The sequence below is a fragment of the Medicago truncatula genome, chromosome 8 (assembly GCF_003473485.1).
Source record: "Medicago truncatula cultivar Jemalong A17 chromosome 8, MtrunA17r5.0-ANR, whole genome shotgun sequence".
Taxonomy (NCBI): domain Eukaryota; kingdom Viridiplantae; phylum Streptophyta; class Magnoliopsida; order Fabales; family Fabaceae; genus Medicago; species Medicago truncatula.
In genome coordinates this window covers 29499373-29522429 of record NC_053049.1, presented here as the reverse complement: position 1 = coordinate 29522429, position 23057 = coordinate 29499373, and the positions used below count along the sequence as shown (strand labels likewise).

The following is a 23057-nucleotide window of genomic DNA, read 5'->3' as shown; positions in this document are numbered from 1 at the left end:
TGAACTTGTTAATGCCGTGGAGATGTCGTTTGATGAATTTTCACCGATTAAGTCAAATCATATATTCTTGACTTTACAAATGTGCATGGATGAGATCATGAAAGCAAAAGGATCAAACAGGTTTAGAATTTCACACATGAAAAAGAAGGTGTTGGAAAGACAAGGACAACTACCAACAAATGTCAGTTGTGATTCTAATTTGGTGCAAGAGGTTCTCAATTTCTTAAACTAGATTTTGTTCCAAAAAAGACAATTGTTGCGTCTTAGGTCCTTGAGCAAATAATTTCACTTTGTGTACTTCTTTTCATTTTAATTCCAGCAATTGTTGTCTCTTCAATTTAAAAATTTATTTTGTGGGATAATATGAATATCATGAACGTGTGAATCAAGTACTCACACATATGGAACATGAGCACTTATATGCTTCTAACCCAAAAAAAAATGGAACATAAAAATGCAACACATAATTAAATCCAACCATTTTCATTAGAATTTTTCAATAATGTTTATCTCCAACAATCCAAAATTAAAACTGAAAGCATAAAAGACAAGGAAAATAAAAATTGACTTCATTCCTACATGTATTTCATGCACTTTTGGGTAGTAAAGGGAACATAGATTGCAATGGGATTTAGTAGAAACGGGGAAGATATATTTTCAAACAATCTCTTGCTTCTTCTTCTTTGGGAGTTAGATTTTCATCATCAGCAAACTTGTTTAAATCAAATCCAATATCAGCAAGAAGATTTAGATCAATATCCAACACTATTTGCCCTTGAGGTGGTTCTTCAACTGCCTCTTCCACTAAATCTTCAACTACCATCTCCACTGCTTGTGGGTGCAGTTTGGACCCCGCTGTGTCTGCAGTATCAAACTCATAATCAACTTTCCCTTCAAGTGAATCCTCAACTACCATCTCCAACAATTTTTCTCTCTCTGTTGCATAGATTTCTTTTTGAGTTGCTTCCATGGCTGATTTAAAATGGGAATGAATATGGAGTAATTTTACCCATGTTGTCTTTTATAGTTCCATGCATGTATATGGAGTGATGGTGAGTTTTAAATAGTGCATGGGTAGTTGAAGTAGTACTCCTCGGCGGTTGTATTCTTTGTGAATTTTTTAACCCATTTTTTAATTCAATTGTGATAAGTCAATAGTCTCAACTTATTTAATTATTAAAGTGTGTTTTTCCACAAGGGTAAAATTGGATAAAAAGTATTAAAAATTCTAAAACATCAAAAGTTTTGGAATAAAGTTTAAGCTCTAAAACATCAAAAGAAAAGGAATGGAGGGAGTATTTAAGGATAGTTAATTGTCGTTTGATCTTAAATGAAAGTTAATTACCGTTCCATCAACAATAATTAATTGTCATTGGGGCTAGTTGCACTTGAAGCCAAACTTCAAGGTTTGGCATAATCCTCAACTTTTATGATGTTTTTATCTATTTTATTCATTGATACATTTGATCATTCATTCAATCATTCACGCATTCATTCATAAAATCAAAGACAAATTATCAAAAAAGAAATTCATTCATGCAAATGTTTAGGTGACATTTACATTAAATCAACTCCAAATGCAACAAAATCTAAAACAAATTCATTATTTACAATTAAAGATCCAAAAAGAACTAAACATAAAACCAATGTCTCGGGACTTGTCGCCTCCTTTTTTTATGTTTGTTACTTAGAGGTTTGGATCATCACATCCATAATCCTCGTCAAGACATCACGAAAGTTATCGATTGTGTCACCATCAAGTGACCCTTGATTCACCATGTTGATGCAGTTTCATATGATACTCAGTGTGTCGGTTCTATCTCTAGCATGATCATGTTCAATGATGACCTCCTCGTTAATCTTCCTACGGGGTAGTGTTTAAACCCCTTCGATAGGTAGGAGTAACTGCGGGTGAGAAACCCTATAGAACCAAGCCACGTATCTTGGTGCATCTGGATCTGTTAGCACCGGACCCCAATAAGCCTCACGCATGATGTGAACCATGAAATCCAAGAAAGCCTGTTATCCCTAGGTTTCACTGTGAGAAGGCACGGATGACGGATGTCTGAGAATGTCTTGAACATGCCCATACTACCTCTTCACTGCTTTGCAAGTGTCGGTACTTCTTCTCTCCGCTGGCCATATTTCAACCAGCATCTTGATGATCAACATAGGGTTTGAATGTGATGTTGTCTACCTTATGAGCAAAGCGGGGGTGACACACGCTTCGTTTGTGGTATATAGTGGATTAAGCTTATAAGCAAATAAGTGTTTGAAATGCACCAAAACCCATGCTTGAAAAAACAAACACAAGCATATTATAATATGATATATAAAATGGATATAAATTAATTAAATTATTACCTATAGGCTATAGTAAGGTCATGTAGCCACCGACTAAAGTCCTGTCCACAATGGTAGCCTCTGACATGTAATGATATAGATAAGTCGTCCCACAAAATAACCTTAATTTTCAATACAAATATTAGATGTAACAAAATAGATAAGAATAAATTTAAATACTAAAACAAATGTAACAAACATGAACAAAAAATAATGTTAAAGATTGGACTTTAAATCCTCTATAAAAAGATTAAGACTCAAAATATTTTAGAAAAATATTTGTTAGCACTATATCTCTACTATATATAAAGAAAATACCTCCTTTCAACTCTTTAGCACTGTCTTTTTCTCTTTCAAAAAATGTTCTTAATTTTGAATACAAATAATACATGTAACAAATAGATAAATATAAATTTAAATATTAAAAAAAAAGTAACAAAAACACGGTATGAATATATATGTCTATTTTTTTATCATTTAAAAAGTGTAATAAATTATATGAACATATTTATACTTACTTTTTCATTATCTCAATTATACCATTAAACAACTTTTATAAAATAAAGATCGTTGTTGGTGTCATTGAAATAAATAATCATGATTATTTTGGTTTGTTATAACTTGAAAGCAACAAACATTTATATTTTTCTCCTAAAAAAAACATTTATATTTTTAGTTTTAATCCAAATCAAAATTTCATAAAAAAAACACGGTTAATAATTTTCAAACATTGGCGCAATAAAAAGAGCGGAAAGACAGACACGTGAGTGCCCGTTTTTTGCTAGTAATAATAATAATGATTATGATGATGATTGTAATACCCAAGGCTGACGAGGACGGGGAGTGGTCGCCGGTGCACAAGGCACGACAATGAGCGGCTCCCGACAGCTTCTAGAGGAGCCGAATCACATCGGAATGAGAGGGATCTTGAGGCCATGTAGGTATGGGACTACATGGTTGAAAGAAGGCTTATAAGAATTGTTTGGTACTACCTATATCAACAACATGCATCTTATTTTCGGCAGCTCATTCCATAAGAACTCCACAGTTAAGCGTGCTTGACTTGGAGCAATTTTGGGATGGGTGACCTACTGGAAAGTTTTTGGTAAGCGTGCGAGTGAGGACAAAACACGCTAAAAAGACTCGTGTTGGTTTGTGGGGTCAGTCGACAATCCTAAAAGCAGTCTGGGATGTTACAAATGGTATCAAAGCAGGCCTCTCCCAGTACGGTGTGGTTCGGGGATGAACCAAACGGAAGCTGGTGGGCATGTAATATCCAAGGCTGACGAGGGTGGGGAGTGGTCGCGGGTGCACAAGGCACGACAATGAGTGGCTCCCGACAACTTCTAGAGGAGCCGAATCACATCGGAATGAATGAGAGGGATCCTGAGGCCATGTAGGTATAAGACTGCATGGTTGAAGGAAGGCTTATAAGAATTGTTTGGTACTACTTATATCAACAAGATGCATCTTCTTTTCGGTAGTGAAAAGACTCGTGTTGGTTTGTGAAGTCAGTCGGCAATCCTGAAAACAGTATGAGATGTTACAATACTACTACTACTAATAATAATAATCCTCTCAAAAATTTAATAATAATAATAATTTAAATTATATTGTATTGTGTTTCATTCAAAGTTATTTTTCAAATTTCAAATTTTTTTCCTTCTAAAATGGAAAATTATTAATTAAATTATCCTGAAGTTTAAAATTTGTAAAAATTACTCTCATGTACTTTATTTTACGAATACTCTCGTGTAATTTTGCTTTTCTGTATCCAAAAAATATATATTTTGTTTTTTAATAAATTTAGAATAAACACACTTATTTCTATATCCAATGAGTTAGGCATATACATGAGTCTAACGTGACACTTACCTTCATTCAAATATTATTCAATGATTACTTTTTTTTTTTTGTTTTGTTAACTAGCTGCAAAACACATATTATATTAACATGTTTGCACTCACAATCCAAAGTAGCATTCATATGGTGCTTGGACCCATTGCCAAAATTATTTACTTACTCTAAAGCTGCATAACAATTTTAGGCTTGACTTAGCACAAACAGATTCCTCAGAAATCAACCGAATTGATTATTATATCAGCATTTTTCTTGGACTTCATTATAAGTTCTCCATTGATTCTGTCGTTGTTCTCTATCCGCTGCTTAGCAATGTCTGGAGGCTTGCCAATAGAGATATGCCTCTTCAAAACTCGCTGCATTGCTTTATCAATATCAATATCAATAAACCATTTCTCATCAAACAAAGATAAAATTTCCTTCCATACCCCATCTTCCAAGAGCAAATAGTTGCCTTCTACAATAAAAAAAATAAAGTACAATAAAGAAAGAGCATCATTCACAAACCTATAATTAGGTAATCCCATGCTATTCCCACCATACCAAAAGAGAGTTGAGGGGCAAATTGAGACCAAGATTTGCCATGCCATCTGCGTAGGCATTTCCCTCTCTATACACATGAGAAAATGAAAACTTTATGTTTCTAGTAAAGGTTAAACAATTGTGCCATCTAATTCTAAGGATCCAAGGGACATTAGCAGAAGACTAACTTAGAATCCGCTTCTAGCTAAACACCCCCTTTCAGCTCTTTTGGACTGCATTTTATTTCGAAAAATGTCTCCAATTTGAATACAAAAAACACATGTAACAAATAGATAAGTATAAATTTAAATATTAAAAAAAAATGTAATAAACACGATATGAATATATATATATATATCTGGTTTTTTTTTTCTTTATCATTTAAAAAGTGTAACAAACTATATGAGCATATTTATACTTACTTTTTCATTATCTCAATTATACCCTTAAACAACTTTTTCTACAATAAAGATCGTTGTTGGTGTCATTAAAAAAATAATTCAGATTATATATTTTTTTATTATATCGTTGGTGTCATTGAAATAAATAATCATGATTAAATTAATTTGTTATAAATTGGAAGCAACAATTATAATTTTAGTTTTAATCTAAATTTCATAAAAAAAATACAGTTAATAATTTTCATTAATCTGAATTGATTTTCTCATGTTATCTAGTGTGTTTTAGTGCTCCGATGTATTCGCGATCAGTATAGTTCTGTCTTGTTTCCAACTGGCATGGGAACCTACCGCTAGTTTTAGTTTCTGCCTGTTGTCTTCAGCTTTCATTGTATTGTCGTGTTTTGTGCGTCGTCCAGATTTAAGTGAGTTTCATCTGGATGTGCTCATTTGGTCTTATGGTCGTGTTCCTCGTTCTGTTTCGGTTTTGACTCAATGCTAGTTGGCCTTTCCTTTGGTGGTGTTCATGGCATTTTGGATTGTTATTCAATAGAGGCAGTTGTCTTAAATTAGAGTTTGCAGTGTGGAATTGTTTTCACTAGAGTGGTGTTGGTGAATCAATTATTCAGACGATGTTTGGTTGTTTATTGGCATTGGTGTTGCTATTGTTTAACTATTATGATGAGTGAACTTTCTCTAATTTAGTTTTAGTAGATAATCCATTTAATTTTAAAGATTACAAGTTCATATTTCATTGTTCTGATTTAGTTTTTGTAGATAATCCATTTGCTAGGCTCTTTTCTAAATTTATGTTAACATGGGCCATCCTAAGAGGACTATTCACCTGCCCAGATACCTAAGGGACTACTAGCCCAAGTAATTCAGCTACCAGTCTCACTAAAGGTCACTGTCTGTGCAGAGATAGTGGTATTTTCTGCTCTAATAAGACACCGGCAGTACCTTAGCCACCTAGCAGATAAATCCAATTATTATTATTGTTGTCTTGTTTTTTATCCGAGAATTCAGGAGTGCCGTTGATGGTCCATTTGTGCTCCTTGTATTCCTATAAAAGGGACTTGAACCATCAATAAAAGGGAAGAAAAATTCAGTATTATTTTCATTTTCTTAGATAGCTTAGTGATAGTAGTAGTAACCTAACAATTTATGTTACATCCCGTTTATATTTTTGACATAAAACACAATTTTGATCTCATATTTCAAATTATAAAGAAGTAATTCTTTTATTTTTCTTACAATCTTTTTGAGCGGTCTTGTGTTACAAAGTTGCACGCCATGGTTACAAGCAAAAGAAATTCATTGGTTTATGCTTTATACTTACAAATGTTTATGCGACTAAAGAAGTAAAATGTTTGTCTAATTAAAGAGTTGTTGTTAGAACACAATGTCTATTTCCTCCATCAATGCATTAACTAATGTCAGTTCTAACATTCATATTGTACCTCAAGATAAGTTACATTAATCAAATGATGCAATTGTACTCTATCAATAGATGTTCAATTAGTTTTAGGCATGATTCTACTTAAGGATGAAGCTAGAAGGGGGACCAGTAGTGGCCACGGTCCGCCCAAACTTTAAGTTTTTTTTTTCTTCATACTAGTGAGTATTATATTTCTTTCTGTTATAATCGTACATGATTGATGTAATGATGTTGATTAAGTGACTTTGCGAAAGAAGGATAAAAGATTTCCTTATACTACATACTAGATTACTAACCCGTGCGCCGCACGGGTTTTATGAGATGAAAAACATTCGTTAACAATTTAAAAAAAAATGAACATTACATTATATAATATTGTCTCTCATTATTATAGATCTCTATGAATAGAATAAGATGATGAAATGACAAAAGAAGTCGAAAAACCAAAGATTATTGTTTATAGGCCAAAATTACGTAAAGAATAAACAATAAACAACATGATAAAAACTCATGTTCAATGACATGATAATAATAATTTGAATCAAAACAAATACACTCATGTTCAATGACAATTTATAGGCTAAAATATGCTTCTGTGTTAACTTTAATATATAAGAAGATGTATCGAGAAATTGAGAAGGGGGAAAATTCAATAAGGTTAAACAAAGGAATTTAGCATCAGGGTTAAAATAGTAAATTTATGCAATAGGTTTAGGTTAAAATTAGGGCTAAAATATGCTTCTGTGTTAACTTTAATATATAAGAAGATATATAAGAAGATGTATCGAGAAATTGAGAAGGGGGAAAATTCAATAAGGTTAAACAAAGGAATTTAGCATCAGGGTTAAAATAGTAAATTTATGCAATAGGTTTAGGTTAAAATTAGGGCTAAAATATGCTTCTGTGTTAACTTTAATATATAAGAAGATGTATCGAGAAATTGAGAAGGGGGAAAATTCAATAAGGTTAAACAAAGGAATTTAGCATCAGGGTTAAAATAGTAAATTTATGCAATAGGTTTAGGTTAAAATTAGGGCTAAAATATGCTTATGTGTTAACTTTAATATATAAGAAGATATATAAGAAGATGTATTGAGAAATTGAGAAGGGGGAAAATTCAATAAGGTTAAACAAAGGAATTTAACATCAGGGTTAAAATAGTAAATTTATGCAATAGGTTTAGATTAAAATTAGGGCTAAAATATGCTTCTGTGTTAACTTTAATATATAAGAAGATAAGAAGATATATAAGAAGATGTATCGAGAAATTGAGAGGGGGAAAATTCAATAAGGTTAAACAAAGGAATTTAGCATCAGGGTTAAAATAATAAATTTATGCAATAGGTTTAGGTTAAAATTAGGGCTAAAATATGATTTTGTGTTAACTTTAATATATAAGAAGATAAGAAGATATATATAAGAAGGGAATTTAGCATCAAGGTTAAAATAGTAAATTTATGCAATAGGTTTAGGTTAAAATTAAGGCTAAAATATGCTTATGTGTTAACTTTAATATATAAGAAAATATATAAGAAGATGTATCGAGAAATTGAGTAGGGGGAAAATTCAATAAGGTTAAACAAAGGAATTTAGCATCAGGGTTAAAATAGTAAATTCATGCAATAGGTTTAGGTTAAAATTAGGGCTAAAATATGCTTCTGTGTTAATTTTAATATATAAGAAGATAAGAAGATATATAAGAAGATGTATCGAGAAATTGAGAGGGGGAAAATTCAATAAGGTTAAACAAAGGAATTTAGCATCAGGGTTAAAATAATAAATTTATGCAATAGGTTTAGGTTAAAATTAGGGCTAAAATATGTTTCTGTGTTAAGTTTAATATATAAGAAGATAAGAAGATATATATAAGAAGGGAATTTAGCATCAAGGTTAAAATAGTAAATTTATGCAATAGGTTTAGGTTAAAATTAGGGCTAAAATATGCTTATGTGTTAACTTTAATATATAAGAAGATGTATCGAGAAATTGAGTAGGGGAAAATTCAATAAGGTTAAACAAAGGAATTTAGCATCAGGGTTAAAATAGTAAATTTATGCAATAGGTTTAGGTTAAAATTAGGGCTAAAATATGCTTCTGTGTTAACTTTAATATATAAGAAGATACATAAGAAGAAAGGGAGAGAGGTGTGAGAAGATTAGGTGTGAGCTAGGGTTGAAACAGTAAAATTAATGCATTAAGGTTAGGTTAAAATTAGGGCTAAAATAAGCTTGTGTTAACTTTAATATATAAGAAGAAAGGGAGAGAGGTGTGAGAAGATTAGGTGTGAGCTAGGGTTAAAACAGTAAAATTAATGCATTAGGGTTAGGTTAAAATTAGGGCTAAAATAAGCTTATGTGTTAACTTTAATATATAATATATAAGAAGATACATAAGAAGAAAGGGAGAGAGGTGTGAGAAGATTAGGTGTGAGCTAGGGTTGAAACAGTAAAATTAATGCATTAAGGTTAGGTTAAAATTAGGGCTAAAATAAGTTTATGTGTTAACTTTAATATATAAGAAGAAAGGGAGAGAGGTGTGAGAAGATTAGGTGTGAGCTAGGGTTAAAACAGTAAAATTAATGCATTAGGGTTAGGTTAAAATTAGGGCTAAAATAAGCTTATGTGTTAACTTTAATATATAATAAGAAGAAAGGGAGAGAGGTGTGAGAAGATTAGGTGTGAGATAGGGTTAAAACAATAAAATTAATGCATTAGGGTTGGGTTAAAATTACGGCTAAAATAAGCTTATGTGTTCCGATGATGAAGTGGTATCGGGTGTGAGAGAAAAAGGAGAGAGGTGTGAGAAGATTAGGTGTGAGATAGGGTTAAAACAGTAAAATTAATGCATTAGGGTTAGGTTAAAATTAGGGCTACAATAAGCTTATGTGTTAACTTTAATATATAAGAAGAAAGGGAGAGAGGTATGAGAAGAATAGGTGTGAGCTAGGGTTAAAACAGTAAAATTAATGCATTAGGGTTAGGTTAAAATTAGGGCTAAAATAAGCTTATGTGTTAACTTTAATATATAAGAAGATTCCTTATAATGTAAATGAAACTAATCTTTATTAAATTGTTAGCAAGCATAATCATACTACATTCCTTCAAAATTCAAACCACCTCAAGTTCATCACTGGACTCATTAAACAATTGTTAATCAAAACTTTGAAATCTCTCTCTATAATAGTATAAGTCCCTAGTTCAAGAGCCCACAATATGCCCGATGTTTCTTCTTCAACGCAGTCACACAACCTGGAATGTTTCCCTTCGCAACCTTTCATGTCATTCAGTCCAAACATGCAATCAATTGCACGAATCAACTCTTCATACTTATTCAAAGTAGTTACATCAATGATGATATATACATACATGGCTGAAACATGATGAACACTACAATAATTTTAATGCCAACACAAAAATAAACATTTTATAAAAAAGTGTTACCTCTGTGTAGGCTTGGATCGGTGCAACTACTTGCTTATATGAGGTATTCATATGAATAAAGCTACTTTCATCAAAATCAACATGGCTTGAAGTTGTACTACCCGAGTTGTCTCTCGAAGAAAATGCATGTGACTCTTATAGACTTGCAGAGGTATTTGAGACTGACCGCATGCTCTGTTGCCCATCAAATATTACATTCTTTGAAGTGTTGTTATAGGAAAATGAAAACGTTACAACTGAATCTACTTACTATATAGGACAATTCTTGTCCCCTTTTTTTTTTTTTACCATTTTGCCCTTATGGGGGTATTTTGGTAAATTAGTAAATGTTGCATTTTCCCTATATATATATGGAGTGGTATGATTTCAACATTTCATTTCATTTCCAGAATTTCCTTGCCTGTTCAGTGTCGCGGTTGGAGAGTGAAAAGCACTGTTTCTTCTTCTTCATCATCAAAGGTGATTTCCTTCTCTTTTTATGAATCTAAGACCATGAATGTCTTGTTGGTGTAAGCCCTAGAGGCCAATAGTTTATGTTAAACCTATCTTATGTATCATGACTTTTATTATTGAATAATATATGGCACTCTTTATTATATTTAGATAATGTTAATAAAGTCCTTAGAATAGATAGTTCGTGTAATAATATATTAAGTGTGACTTAATCATGAGATTACATTATCTTATAGAACGCTATTCTTAAATGTATCCGTAGTCAAAGCTTTAATATGAATAAAGGATAATAATAAAGCGTCGAGACTATTATGTATGTAGACTGATGACCGCATCTCATGGGTCATAGATATGAGATATCAAGTCTATACATAGATATAAATATTAGGAGTAATATTTATATTGGATTGACCCAATGTGAGAATACTACATAGTAAGTTATGAAATTGTCATAAGATATTCTCACAATGATAATAATGTATATCGCTCTTGGACCTGAAACCACTATGATCTCTAGATGTGGACTCAAGTGCTTTGTTGCCATTCTAACGTTGTCTGTAAAAGGATAACAATAACGTTGGTTGATGAGCACTTGATGAATCATGCTGAGGGTCATGAGTGTCCTAGATGGGATTTGTCCCTCCTCATAAACAGGAGATATATCTTTAGGCCTCTTGATGAAATATGACTATAAATATGCATGGCCATGCCGAACTAAGTCAATATAAGATATTGGACTTATTCGTTAAATAGTATATTTCGGAATCAAGATAAATGAACATTGATCTATACAAGGGTGACACTATCTATGCCTTGGGATCAATGAAGATATTGAGACAAAGGGGTAATTATACACATATGTATTATCATGAAAGGTTTCGTCAGATCACTTGACATTCTTGTCACTTGGGTAGCCATGATGTGTTGCTAGACACCGCTCATAGTTTATAATATTAAACATTAGATTTAATATTATTGCCAACGTGACTAGAACCTAAAGGGTCACACACAAAGAACAGTCAAAAGAGATATGTATAAGTACGACTTATAAAGGGTGCGCTTAGTAAATAATGCTAATGATTTAGCAAAGTTTACTAAACTCGTATTGGGCTTAATGAAGTCAAAAACGAGTTTGACTTGCAAAGCACATAAGGAGTTCTATAAATAGAACCCTAGTGCAACAGTTTGCGGTTACGTTCTTTTGCAGAAACCCAAGCTCTCTGACTTCCGTCTTCTTGGCTAGCACCGAGGTTTTGGAAGAGCACTGTTCGTGTGGACTTGATAGAGGCTCTGCTAATTGCTTGGCTGTGATCGTGATATCGGTTCGCAGATTCCACCGTTCGTTTTTCAGACCAACCGAATTAAGGTAACAATCGAATCACTGGTTCAAGTTTCAATTCGTAATGATCCAAGGAAAGTAAATCGAATTTTTCCGCTGCTTATTCTGATTATGTCGATTTACCTTCATGTCTTGCACTGAATGAGTTTTTTTTTTTCCATTTTGTGGTTTATTTTTGTTTTTCCCATCTGATTGCAATTTAGGGTTTTGTTTTTCCCTTTAATTTTTTTTCATTCAAAGGTGATTTTTGTTGCATGTCTGCAGAAAGTTGTTGTTTTGATCTTAAGGGTTTAATTTTTCGGTTTTGTTTTGTTTCTTTGCAATTTTTGGTTTATTTCATCATGTTTGCAAAATTTTGGTTTTTGCTTATGTTGTTTGGTAATTCTGGGTGGATTGGTTTGTTTGGTGATTCTGAGTTCAAAATTTCAAAGTAAAGATGATCTTTTTTTTCTGGCATGTTTTTTGTTGTGATTATGTTTGTCTTTGGGACCCTTTTGTTGTTGTGCTGAATGATTCAATTGCAACTGCTGCTTCTGAATGGGTACATGAGACCATTGTCAAATGTTCTTTCCATCTTTAAAATCTCAATATGCTTCACTACAGACTCCCAGATTTTGCAACTAAATTTGTTTTTATAGCTTTTATCGTTTTATTTCTTTTGTTAGCCTTATTTGTGTTTTATCACCTTAGAGTCACCTATTCAGTCACCTTATTTGTGTTTTATCACCTTACAGTCACCCAATGATAATTTAAATTCACATGCCTCATTTGCCGAGTTGCATATGAAGCAAAGGGAATGGATTAGGGAAATAAAAAACTTTAGCGTAATTTAAATTCACATGCCTCTTTTTTGCTTTGTTTTCAGGACCTGTGGAAAGGAGATGGATACTTCATAATCAAGAACTTTGCAGCTGCAGTTTGGAAAGAGCATATCTATCCCTGTCTTTACCGAAGCTCGAATTGAAGGAGAAGAAAGAACTAAGTAAGGCGACTGATAATTTTAGTCCTGCCAATAAAATTGGAGAGGGTGGTTTTAGTTCTGTTTACATGGTAATCTAGACTACTACATGATCGTTGTTTTTTCGTTCCTTTTCTTATCGTTTAGTATGAAACCTTAATTGTATTACGGTGTGGATGATTAGGGACGACTGAAAAATGGAAAACTTGCTGCTATAAAAGTTCTTTCAGCTGAATCAAGACAAGGGGCGAAAGAGTTCTTGACGGAGATTAGTGTGATCTCTGAAGTAGAGCATGAAAATTTGGTTAAGTTGTATGGTTGTTGTGTTGAAAGAAATAGCAGGATATTAGTCTACAATTACCTTGAGAATAATAGCCTTTCACAAACTCTTCTAGGTAAATGAATTTTTCCAAATTCATGGATGCTTTATTGTCTAATCTTTGATTCTCAAAATTACTCAGATGATCTTTTCCTCTTCTCTTCAGTTGGAGGTCACAGTAGTATCTACTTTGATTGGCGAACACGATGTAAAATATGTGTTGACATTGCACGCGGGCTTGCCTTTCTGCACGAAGAAGTCAGGCCTCCCATCATTCATAGGGATACAAAAGCAAGCAATATTCTCCTTGACAAAGATCTTACACCGAAGATTTCGGATTTTGGTCTTTCAAGTAAGTGATTGTGATTTTTGTGATTGTGTTTTGTGTCATGAACCAACGCTTCAATCAGATTTTGTTTGCTACATGTGCATTTCTGAATATACTTTGGGTTTTGCCGTGAAATTTCTCTGCATTTTCATCTATTTTGAAAATTTAGTGACATTTAATTATATTTGAACATTTGTTGTGTGTGCAGTAGCCGAAAAATCTTGGCTAGCAACGTCAGTTTTTCATGTCTGGTCACTGATGTATAATTTAATAAATGTACTTATCTTCGGATATTTTAAATTATAATGCTATTCAGCTCCAAAGTCAGATCACAAGTTTTTGGAAATTAATAAGGTTATCTGTAGAAATAAGCAATAGATTTGCATCTTTCTTGGAATATATTTTTGTCTTAATGTTGTCTGTCATAGTTATATATAACCTAACACGTTCATTATCATTTGTAGGCGGATATATTTTTAGCACCTCAGTTACATGTTGCATCTAAGAGATTCAACATTCACATGGTAGTATTCTATGGTCTCGATATTTTTTATGGGGGAATAAGGGATTGTAATGAGTATTGCACTTGGTGAAATTTTGAAACAAGGGAAACAGCTGAAGTATTATGTATGTTCTTTGGAAACAGCTGAAGTATTATGTATGATCTTAGGATGATGGAGTCTACATAATCTGTTTTGTAGCTTCAGAGAGCATGGAAGGCTTTGAATTGGACTCAGAAGTTGAGTTTATTGACGATAGTTATCCGTGGAATAACATCTTCATCAGAGATTTCTACAAATAAGCTTGAGGTTACTTCTCTTGCCTAGAATGTCAATCTCAATTTTTACTATCTTTTATGTTACAGGTCCTGCTTTTATATGCTTGATCCCCTTTTAAAATGATATTTAGTCCTGTTCCGGGTAGAGCTTCTAGGATCTCTTCCCGCAGTGTGCCATGTTCAAGGTCGGTGTTTTGTTTTTAGGTTAAATGAGAGGCTTAGGTTTTCTTTGTTTTGATCTTTCCCCATTTAGCTAAGATTTTTGCTCTGTAGGCACCCTACTAAGCTACGGTTTTGGTTGGGGTATCCTTGGAACCTACGCATATTCCGAGTACTTTATTAATTGGGTCAATTAAACTGTTGCATAATGAATGTACTCAAAGTGTTTATATGTATATTATATATAAAACTCTCAACTAAGGAGATGCATAAATATCTATGATTCGCATATAATCTATGCAACAGTTTGCTTTAGTAGTAGTTATTTGAAAAACTAAAGAGCCAAATCTTGGTATTAGTTATAGAAAGCAAGTTCAGATGATGCTACACTTCAGCCTTATGAGCAGCTCAGTTTTTCATATCCATCCTTATTGCCACCTCTTATACATGAACGGGATACTGTAAGTTTTTCTTCCTCTCACTCAAAAATTGCATCACATTATCCTTTTGCATGTGACAAGTTCTACAACTCAAGTAAACAATATTATTTTTTGTCTGTTCTGCAGTATCTTGCATGGTCTCTGAAGCGGAGCAAGGCTGTGAATAACTGTAAAAGGGTGGTAGGTGTGATTGGAAAAGGCCACATGGATGGTGTAATATATGCACTGTTAGCCGATACAGGGAATTTGAGATTTCGAGACCTTGCTGGGAAAAATTCAAATGATGGGGGTTCTAATGGCTGGATTGATGTCATTAATTTAATGGTTCTTTATAGCTTAGGCAATTTGAGTCTCTATCCAATTTTCTATACCACTAATTGACAAAACAGGTATCAGAACTCTTGCTTTAAGGTTCACTTTTTAGCTCAAATTTTTCGATCTTGCAATATTGTTTTCTTTAAAATTGTTGGTTGAGTTTTGTAGTATACTATGATTATCATTTTCAGCCACTGTATCATGGTGAGAGTGGAGTAGACCAACTTCTGGCAGTGAAAGAAAATGGGCTCAAATAGCTGAGAAGTTAGAAGGAAGGGTTGGCAAGCAGTGTAGAGAGCGATGGCATAATCATTTGCGTCCTGATATTAAGTTTAGATATATGTACCAATTTTTTTATTTCATATAATTTTTTATTACAAGTTTTGTGCTTTGAATTTGACCCTAGGATTATTTTTTATTTCATATTAACTGGAATAAATTATTTTTGCATAGTAGTAACAAAAGCAGTTATGCTGTCATGTATATAATTTGAAGTCAGATTGGTTATCATGGTAACAAATTTGTTATGCCAATATATAACATCATATATTTTCAAAAAGTAGGAAGAAGAAGGAAAAAAAATGCAAACTTGGTGATTTTCAGAAAATGCAGAGCAATGTAGCAAATGAAAGGGCTCAAAAAGAGAAAAGAAAAAAGCAATTGAAAAAAGATAAATATATATGTAATATATTAGCATGGCATAGCATTGGTCTTAAGGAAGTCTTTTTCCCTCAAAAAATTGTGTCAAATCATTCTATCTAAGTTGATGGTTCATGTTTTTTTAGGTTTATATGCATATAATATCTTTGTTTGGGATCAGTTTGCTTTTAAGCATATTAACAAATCTGTGTTTGTCTGTAATAATCTATTCCTCTATAACAAAATTTTCCGAAAAAAGATAATTCAACCCGTGCGAAGCACGAGTTTGTGACTAGTTCATATAACATTTCATAAACGAAAGAAGTAATGTGGCAAGAATAATATAATCTACAAATTTTCTACCACTTCCACCGACTACAACTAACATGGTATTGGTGTGCTGCGAAGTGTTGTCAAGGGTCGACTCAATTCTGGATGCACCTTAAGTTCGATTGCTTCAACCTGATCACCAATTTCCTTAACTGTTTTAGTTAAGTTCAACTGAAGTATATATGTGTATAACTAGTCTCGGCACAATTGTCAATAGAAGAACCCATAATATATTCTACGTCGTAACTTTTATGAGGTGTATAAAATAATAAATCTAATAAGTTATAAGAATAAAATATACATTTGTTGTAATTAAATTGGTTACATTGTTGAAATTTATACGTTAGCTACAAAACAACATATATAAAGCCAATCATTTTAGCATCTTAGCAATGCTACAAGGATCGGCAAGTACATATCAAAATCCTTATGCAAATCAATTAATGAATTAATTAAATCATATTCTTAGATAATGAAGACAAGATTTACAGATCATATCTACCACACTCTTGAATTGTTTGATAACATAATAAAGTAAACCTTGTATCACTTAAACTTCCTAATTAATGGTTTTAAACTTGATCCCTAGCTTGATTATACAATAAAAATGATACCTTGGATTGATTGGAACATATTGACACTTCGTGTCACATTGCCATTAAAAAAGTTAAAATGGATCATATCCTCTGTGTTTAGTGGATTCGTGTTGAGATGAATTATTAAAGAAAACAAATTTTATAAAATAAAAAGAATTATTACATGAAACAGTGTCATGTTTTGAAAATATATAATGAACCCTAAAGAACATATAAATAAAGGTGGCACTGCACATTGCCAATGTAAAAATACTGCTATCCATTTGATTGGCAAATTAATGTTTGAAAAACACAGTCCTTTTTTATTGATTGAAATAGTGTCAAGTTTGACGCTTGATCTTTGCAGAAAGAGTCGCTAAAAACGCAAACTGAGCTGCTTATCCTTGTTTTATCATTCCATGCACCAATAACTCCCACAGTCAGCGCTCAACTAGCTAAGTTGATTGTTCTTTTTGATATCATTGCATCGAGTTAATATTAACATTGTGTTATACAACTTTTTGTTATTTGTTTTTTAATCTGCGCATTGAATAGTACTAATTAAATTAAATTTAAAACATTTCGACAATATATGATTTTAGCTGGAATCAAACTAATGTCATTCAAGGCCATTCTTGAAAGCTTTACCAAGAACAAGAACATGTAATATACCAACACATTGTTACTTTTATCAACGATTAAGACTAGTTTAGTCATATTATATCAATACGAGACTCGCCATATTTTACCAGCACATCATTGTTATTTTTTACTATGAAGAGTAACAAAAAGACATATTATCATGATCTTGATCTAATTTTAATTTTTATTATTTTTTAAGGATTTAATTTTTATAATTTTTTAACATGAGATAAATTAAATATGAATTTTTTAAACGAGAAAAGTTCAATATAAAAGTCACGAAAATTTGGACGTAGAAATCAATTTTAAACTAATTTTTTGTGGAGAATCTTTTACAGATGTTCTTAAGACGTCTGCAACAAGTTGTTGAAAAACTTAAGAATTTGGGCATAATTCAACAAATTTGGATTTAGTAGAGACTAAAATTGAATGCAATTTTTTTTATAGGGACTAAAAAAGATATTAAAATTAAGTAAGGACTAAACTTAAAAGGTTCCGATTTAACGGGGACCAAAAATATATTTAATCTTTTTTAAGTAAGTTAGATACTATTGAAGTTACTTACAACTTGATTGAAAAGTTATATATTTTTTTTTGTCAAGGAAGTTATATATTTTTTTAAATACCTCATACATAAGTTTAATATTTTTAAAAAACATGAAGAAATCAAGTTGTGTTGAAATTTGGTAATAGTAAAAAAAGAATCAAAAAGAATATACAAATCAACTCACTTGAGAGTTGTTCAAAAACAAGAGCCGCTTCTTGAAAAATCAACTACATATAGAGAAACTAACATATTATTTATACATACAAAAAAATGTCGAGAAACTAACATATTATTTATACATACAAAAAAATGTCGTAATTACAAAAAGCGCAAAACTTATGTTCATATTTTAGGTGCTTTTTTTGTGGTTCTTATACATACAAAAATGTTGTAATTACAAAAAGTATAAAATTTATGTACATTTTCTTATGTGCTTTTTTGTATGATTCTTCACATTAAATTCACCTTTTGTGCTTTTAACAAACTTTGAAAAAAATCATGGATTTAAGACATCATTGATAATTATGAGTATTTTGTGTGAATAACCACACGAAAAACACTTTAAAAAATGCACTTATAATCAAGAAAGATGAAACAACAAACTTACGAAGCAAAAGATGTGTGAATCAAAGACTTAAATGTGATTTTATTAGCGGATCTTACACACCATACATGTCACACACAATAATCACTTATAATAAAATAAAGGAAAAAGGTTAAAATAATCAAAGAATTTGGAAAAAAGATTATTTTAAATGTGAGCAAAACAGAGCAAAGAAGTTGTAAGAGTAATTTTGAGAAGTCTCCCACCTTTTATTGACTTCGAAAAAAGGGTCAAAATTTAAGGAAAATCAGAAGTCACGATCTGACGGCGGAGAGCATCCTCGAAAATCGGAAGGCACTCAAGTGATGGGGCGCATGGATTTCAGTTACTTAGACGCGTGCTCCACACACCGAGGACACATGGTAAGAAAACTGAATAGACGTCCCCTCAAGTCACATAATTTATTTCCAACTAACCTCACTCACAAACCGCCAAGAATCCGTGGGTGAAACGTCTCAACACGGGACGTAGCAACAAAGACTTCGAAGGCGTGGAGCAACAAACTTCATGAGGGAGGCGTTCCTTCCCGAAATATCTTTCACACATCGAGATATAAATCCATTACATCATAAAGACAATAATGAATTGGGGGGCATCTGTTCTCGACCGGCTAGAATGCAATAACACAAAGCCTAAGAAAAACAAGGTTGAATACAATGGAGGTGCACGCAAAGCCCTGTGCGGTTGACTATCGCACATGAGCATGCCTCAACTCCATCTCCACCGTCCACATCATTACCAACGACCTCCGAAGACGACATCACATCTCATGGAAACAGTTTGCGTTCTCCGCGCCTATATAAGGGTGACTTAGCATCACCCTCAAGGTACAATTCTTTTTTACCATATTTCGCAGATAACCACCTCTTTTGGATATTGACTTGAGCTTTGGAGTGCTAACAGGTCTGCATGCACGTTTTTCCTTCATCATGAAGACTCAACCTCCGCCACATGACCAGAGCACCGTAAACAACCAGACAAAATCCTCGATGGTCACCAGGAAGATTCAGAAGCCAAGACAATATTCAATTCTTATGGTCCTTTTATAGTCTAATAATCCGTACCATACTGGTCTACCATACACATTTTTTTTTTCCTTTTAGCTCTAATTGCACCTTTATATCAGAAATAACATTAAACCATTCATCCACTTCATCACCTAGGTTGAATTATATCTTTTTACTTATATAATTTCATTCTCTGTATCCAAGATTCCTAAACTATACTCCCTTTGGTCATTATTATAAGTAAAAATTAACTTTTTAAATTTATTTATTAAATGATGTATTTGGTCAATAATGTAGACCAAATACATCATTTAATAAATAAACCTAAAAAATTAATTTTTGTTTATAATAGTGACCGAATGATGTAATTTCTGTCTCTTGTATCCAAGATTCCTAAACCATGTGACATATTATATGATATGGAGTTGAACTTTCACCTCCAAGACAACGGTAGTTTGTATCCAGCTAGATTTGCATTTCATATATTCCATTTACTTAGGTGTTATATGGAACCTGTATTATTCCAAGGTTTATGTAAGGGTTCCTAAAATTGAGAATGAAATAAAATGGATAATTGTAATTGATTATTAACTTAAAGATAAAATTGATAGATCGAACTCAATAATATTTGGTGTTCTTATTACATAGAAGAGAGAAAAGGAAAATACAGAAGAAGACTAAGTCTTAAAACTAAGCCATTACTTTACTAGAGAGTACTAAAGAGAGAGAAGAGAGACTCTCATCATTTTACTTCATAACCGTTACTTTCGATCAGTGGCGTATACAGAACCTTGAGTCACGGGGTTCAAACTTTTGAACTTTGATTAATAATTATATAATATATATTAGTTTTTTTTTTTTTGCATTGTATTAAAAATAATACATACATACTCGACAATTGTTATCTACACAATTTAGTCTTTACAATCTTCATGCACTATCAAAGATGGTAAGTTTTAAAATCTTAGACTTCGTCAATTTACCTTTCAGGAGATATAATTAATTTAATTTAATTTATTTATTATAGGTAAAATATGTAACATAATTAGCGGTATGTTCGTAAAAAATTAGGGTTAAATATGTTTTTAGTTCTTACATTTTGCGTCCATTTGAAGAATAGTCCATACATTTCATTAATTATTTTTAAAATCCTCACATTTTATCTCCGTTATCAAAATTAGTCCCTGCTGTTAATTCTCTAACGGAATGCTGATGTGGTAGTTAGTGGGTTCAAAAATGTAAGGACTATTCTTCAAAGTCACGCAAAATATAGGGAAAAAAACATATTTAACCCTAAAATGTAGGGACTAATCAAGTTACAAATTTGAAGCAAGCAATATAGAAAATGATAAAGAAAAATCTCAAGAGATAATATGTGTTTTAAGGTATATATATATATTTTTTGAATAAAATTTTTAAGATATATTTAAACAATATGTACATACTTTAAATATACCTGAAGACCAATATAATTCAAATGGTGACTTTGGCTCAGTTGCAATTCTTTTGTTTAATTTCCTCCAAGTAAATTTGTGTGTAATTTTTTATTTTGAGTTGCAATTCTTTTGTTTAATTTCCTCCTAGCTGGAACATGTCATTGGACAACGTGCTACTGCAATGTGAGTGAGCTTTGTCACAACAACGTACAAACTAATTGCAACCACAGGGCGAGAGAGGTGCAAGTGTGGTGCAATGTTTAGATTTCAGCATGGAAAAAGCCTAACATTTTGAATGTAAATTTAAGAAGTGAGGGGGATCACTTGAACATCGTGAACTCTGTAGATCCGCCTCTGCTTCCAATCATTGGTCCCTTGATTATTGGATCAAGCGACACATGTCCCATTCCAACAATAGTTCAAAATCATCACTGTAGAGACCTCTCTAATATTGTAAATTTGGAATAGGGATACTTGTGAGTGCTCAATAATGCATTTACAATCACATTGATCTCATTTATCCCCTTATCTTTAACAAAATGCTTAGCACAATCTTCTGCTTTTGTCATGCCACTAACATATGGAAATCTTTTCGTGGAAGTGGGAGGTATATCTCCTTGTAGACTAAGAATTATCTATGTCACGAGATGATTTCCCCGAGAGTCGAAAAGAAAAACGAAGTGGAGTGGCAGCATTACGGAGATGGTTTTCTTATTTATGTTCACCGATGAGGACGGAGTAATGAGTAATCGAAGCAACAAACAATTCATCCTCCAATGAATCAGTGCCATCGAAGGGAGAAAGATTGCGTGAAGTAGGCAATCTTTAATCTTTTTGAAGGAGTAGGCAATCTTTAATCAGAAGGGAATCAGAAGAAGGAAAACGAAAATTCTCTTGGAGAGGGATTATCGTCAACTGTTGCGGTTTGCTATCAGCCAACAATTTTGGATTCTCAATTAGCTTATCTCTTGTTGATGTTGCATCTGGTAGATAAACATTTCCGCCATCGACGGCCTTCGTTGGAGGCACTTCCATCTCGTTCGTGGATAAAGAAACACGTCCCAAGCTAGTTTATCAAGCTCCATCAATGGTGATGATTCTTGACCAGGTTCTTCTTCATCGTTGACTATGCAGCGATCTTAAGGCTTAAGACGCCATAGAAGTGCAATAGTGAACATGTTCCAATTCACCCCGGGATGACAAGGAGACCACCAATTCCACCATTTAAGAGCAGATCCAGTCATTGCCGTTGCAGCCAGCGCCATCTTCTCCTTCTCTGGTATCCCCAGCACCTTGCAGTATTTATCAACACAAAGCACCAAAAAATAAGCATCATAATGTCCATCAAACAATAATATCTCCATGGTTTGAGAGGTGATGAGAACGATAATTCTAGTCTACTACCATAGTACCATGTATACCTCATTTATAGAAATCACATTTTCTATCTACAACTGACTAAAAACTGAAGTGTCCTTATCCCCACCCTTTTCTCCAACCAGCCTGCTTTCATGTGGCCACGCGACATAAATCACACTGTCTATCTATTTCACGAAGATTTGAGAATATTTTGCTTTGGTTATTGACAATCTGATACACTTCCTTCACTTTTGTTAAGAAACATATCAATTTTACTTGAACATGCATCTATGATCTAATCATTTGTATTCAGCACATTAATTTTTGTATGAAGTAAATTTCTTAAGTTTCACGAGTTTAAATAATTTGTTTTACTTTTCTACCGTATGTTAGTTATTACAGGTTCTACCCCAATTTCCATTGCCAACACATGATGCTATTGATAAATACTGGAATCCCCGAGTTTTAGGTATTAATCCTTACGTTTTTTTTTTGTAAAACAATTTTATATGGAATTCATTGTATTTTTAACTAGCTTTTGGCTTTTGTTTGAAGTTCAATACTGTTGCGTATGATGAGGACTAAAAACGAGTAGTTGAGAAACCTATTATTGTTCAAGATGCCATCTGTGATCTTCTTCTTCCTGTATCTACCTGCTTTTGTTTGATATATTCTGTTTGGAATTAATTGAACTTGATCTGTGACATATTGCTTATATCACCGAGGATACCTCGACTATGCAAAGAAGCGGTCACAATTCGGCCGGCAGAAAGATTATGAGATGCACCTGCTGATCCTTGTAGCATTGCCAATATGCCTTTCAGTTTA

The 23057-nt window shown here is 32.7% G+C and overlaps 1 protein-coding gene across 1 annotated transcript; it reads left to right on the top strand.

Annotated features, from left to right (window-relative positions):
* Positions 1-12330: 12330 nt before the first annotated feature.
* On the top strand, positions 12331-15619 carry LOC112417131 (probable receptor-like protein kinase At2g23200). The gene is made up of 9 exons (XM_039829108.1): positions 12331-12334; positions 12659-12843; positions 12936-13055; positions 13213-13422; positions 13863-13922; positions 14100-14207; positions 14701-14796; positions 14902-15164; positions 15282-15619. The coding sequence occupies exons 1-8, from the start codon at positions 12331-12333 to the stop codon at positions 15154-15156; spliced, it is 1038 nt and encodes a 345-aa protein (XP_039685042.1). The 3' UTR covers positions 15157-15164; positions 15282-15619.
* The last annotated feature ends 7438 nt before the right edge of the window (positions 15620-23057 follow it).

What these genes read in the sequence shown, in the direction of transcription:
- LOC112417131 (XM_039829108.1), top strand. An exon ending in AGAGATTCAACATTCACATG is followed by an intron (nt 13,923 to 14,099) that starts GTAGTATTCTAT and finishes TCTGTTTTGTAG; the next exon opens with CTTCAGAGAGCATGGAAGGC. An exon ending in TTATACATGAACGGGATACT is followed by an intron (nt 14,797 to 14,901) that starts GTAAGTTTTTCT and finishes TCTGTTCTGCAG; the next exon opens with TATCTTGCATGGTCTCTGAA.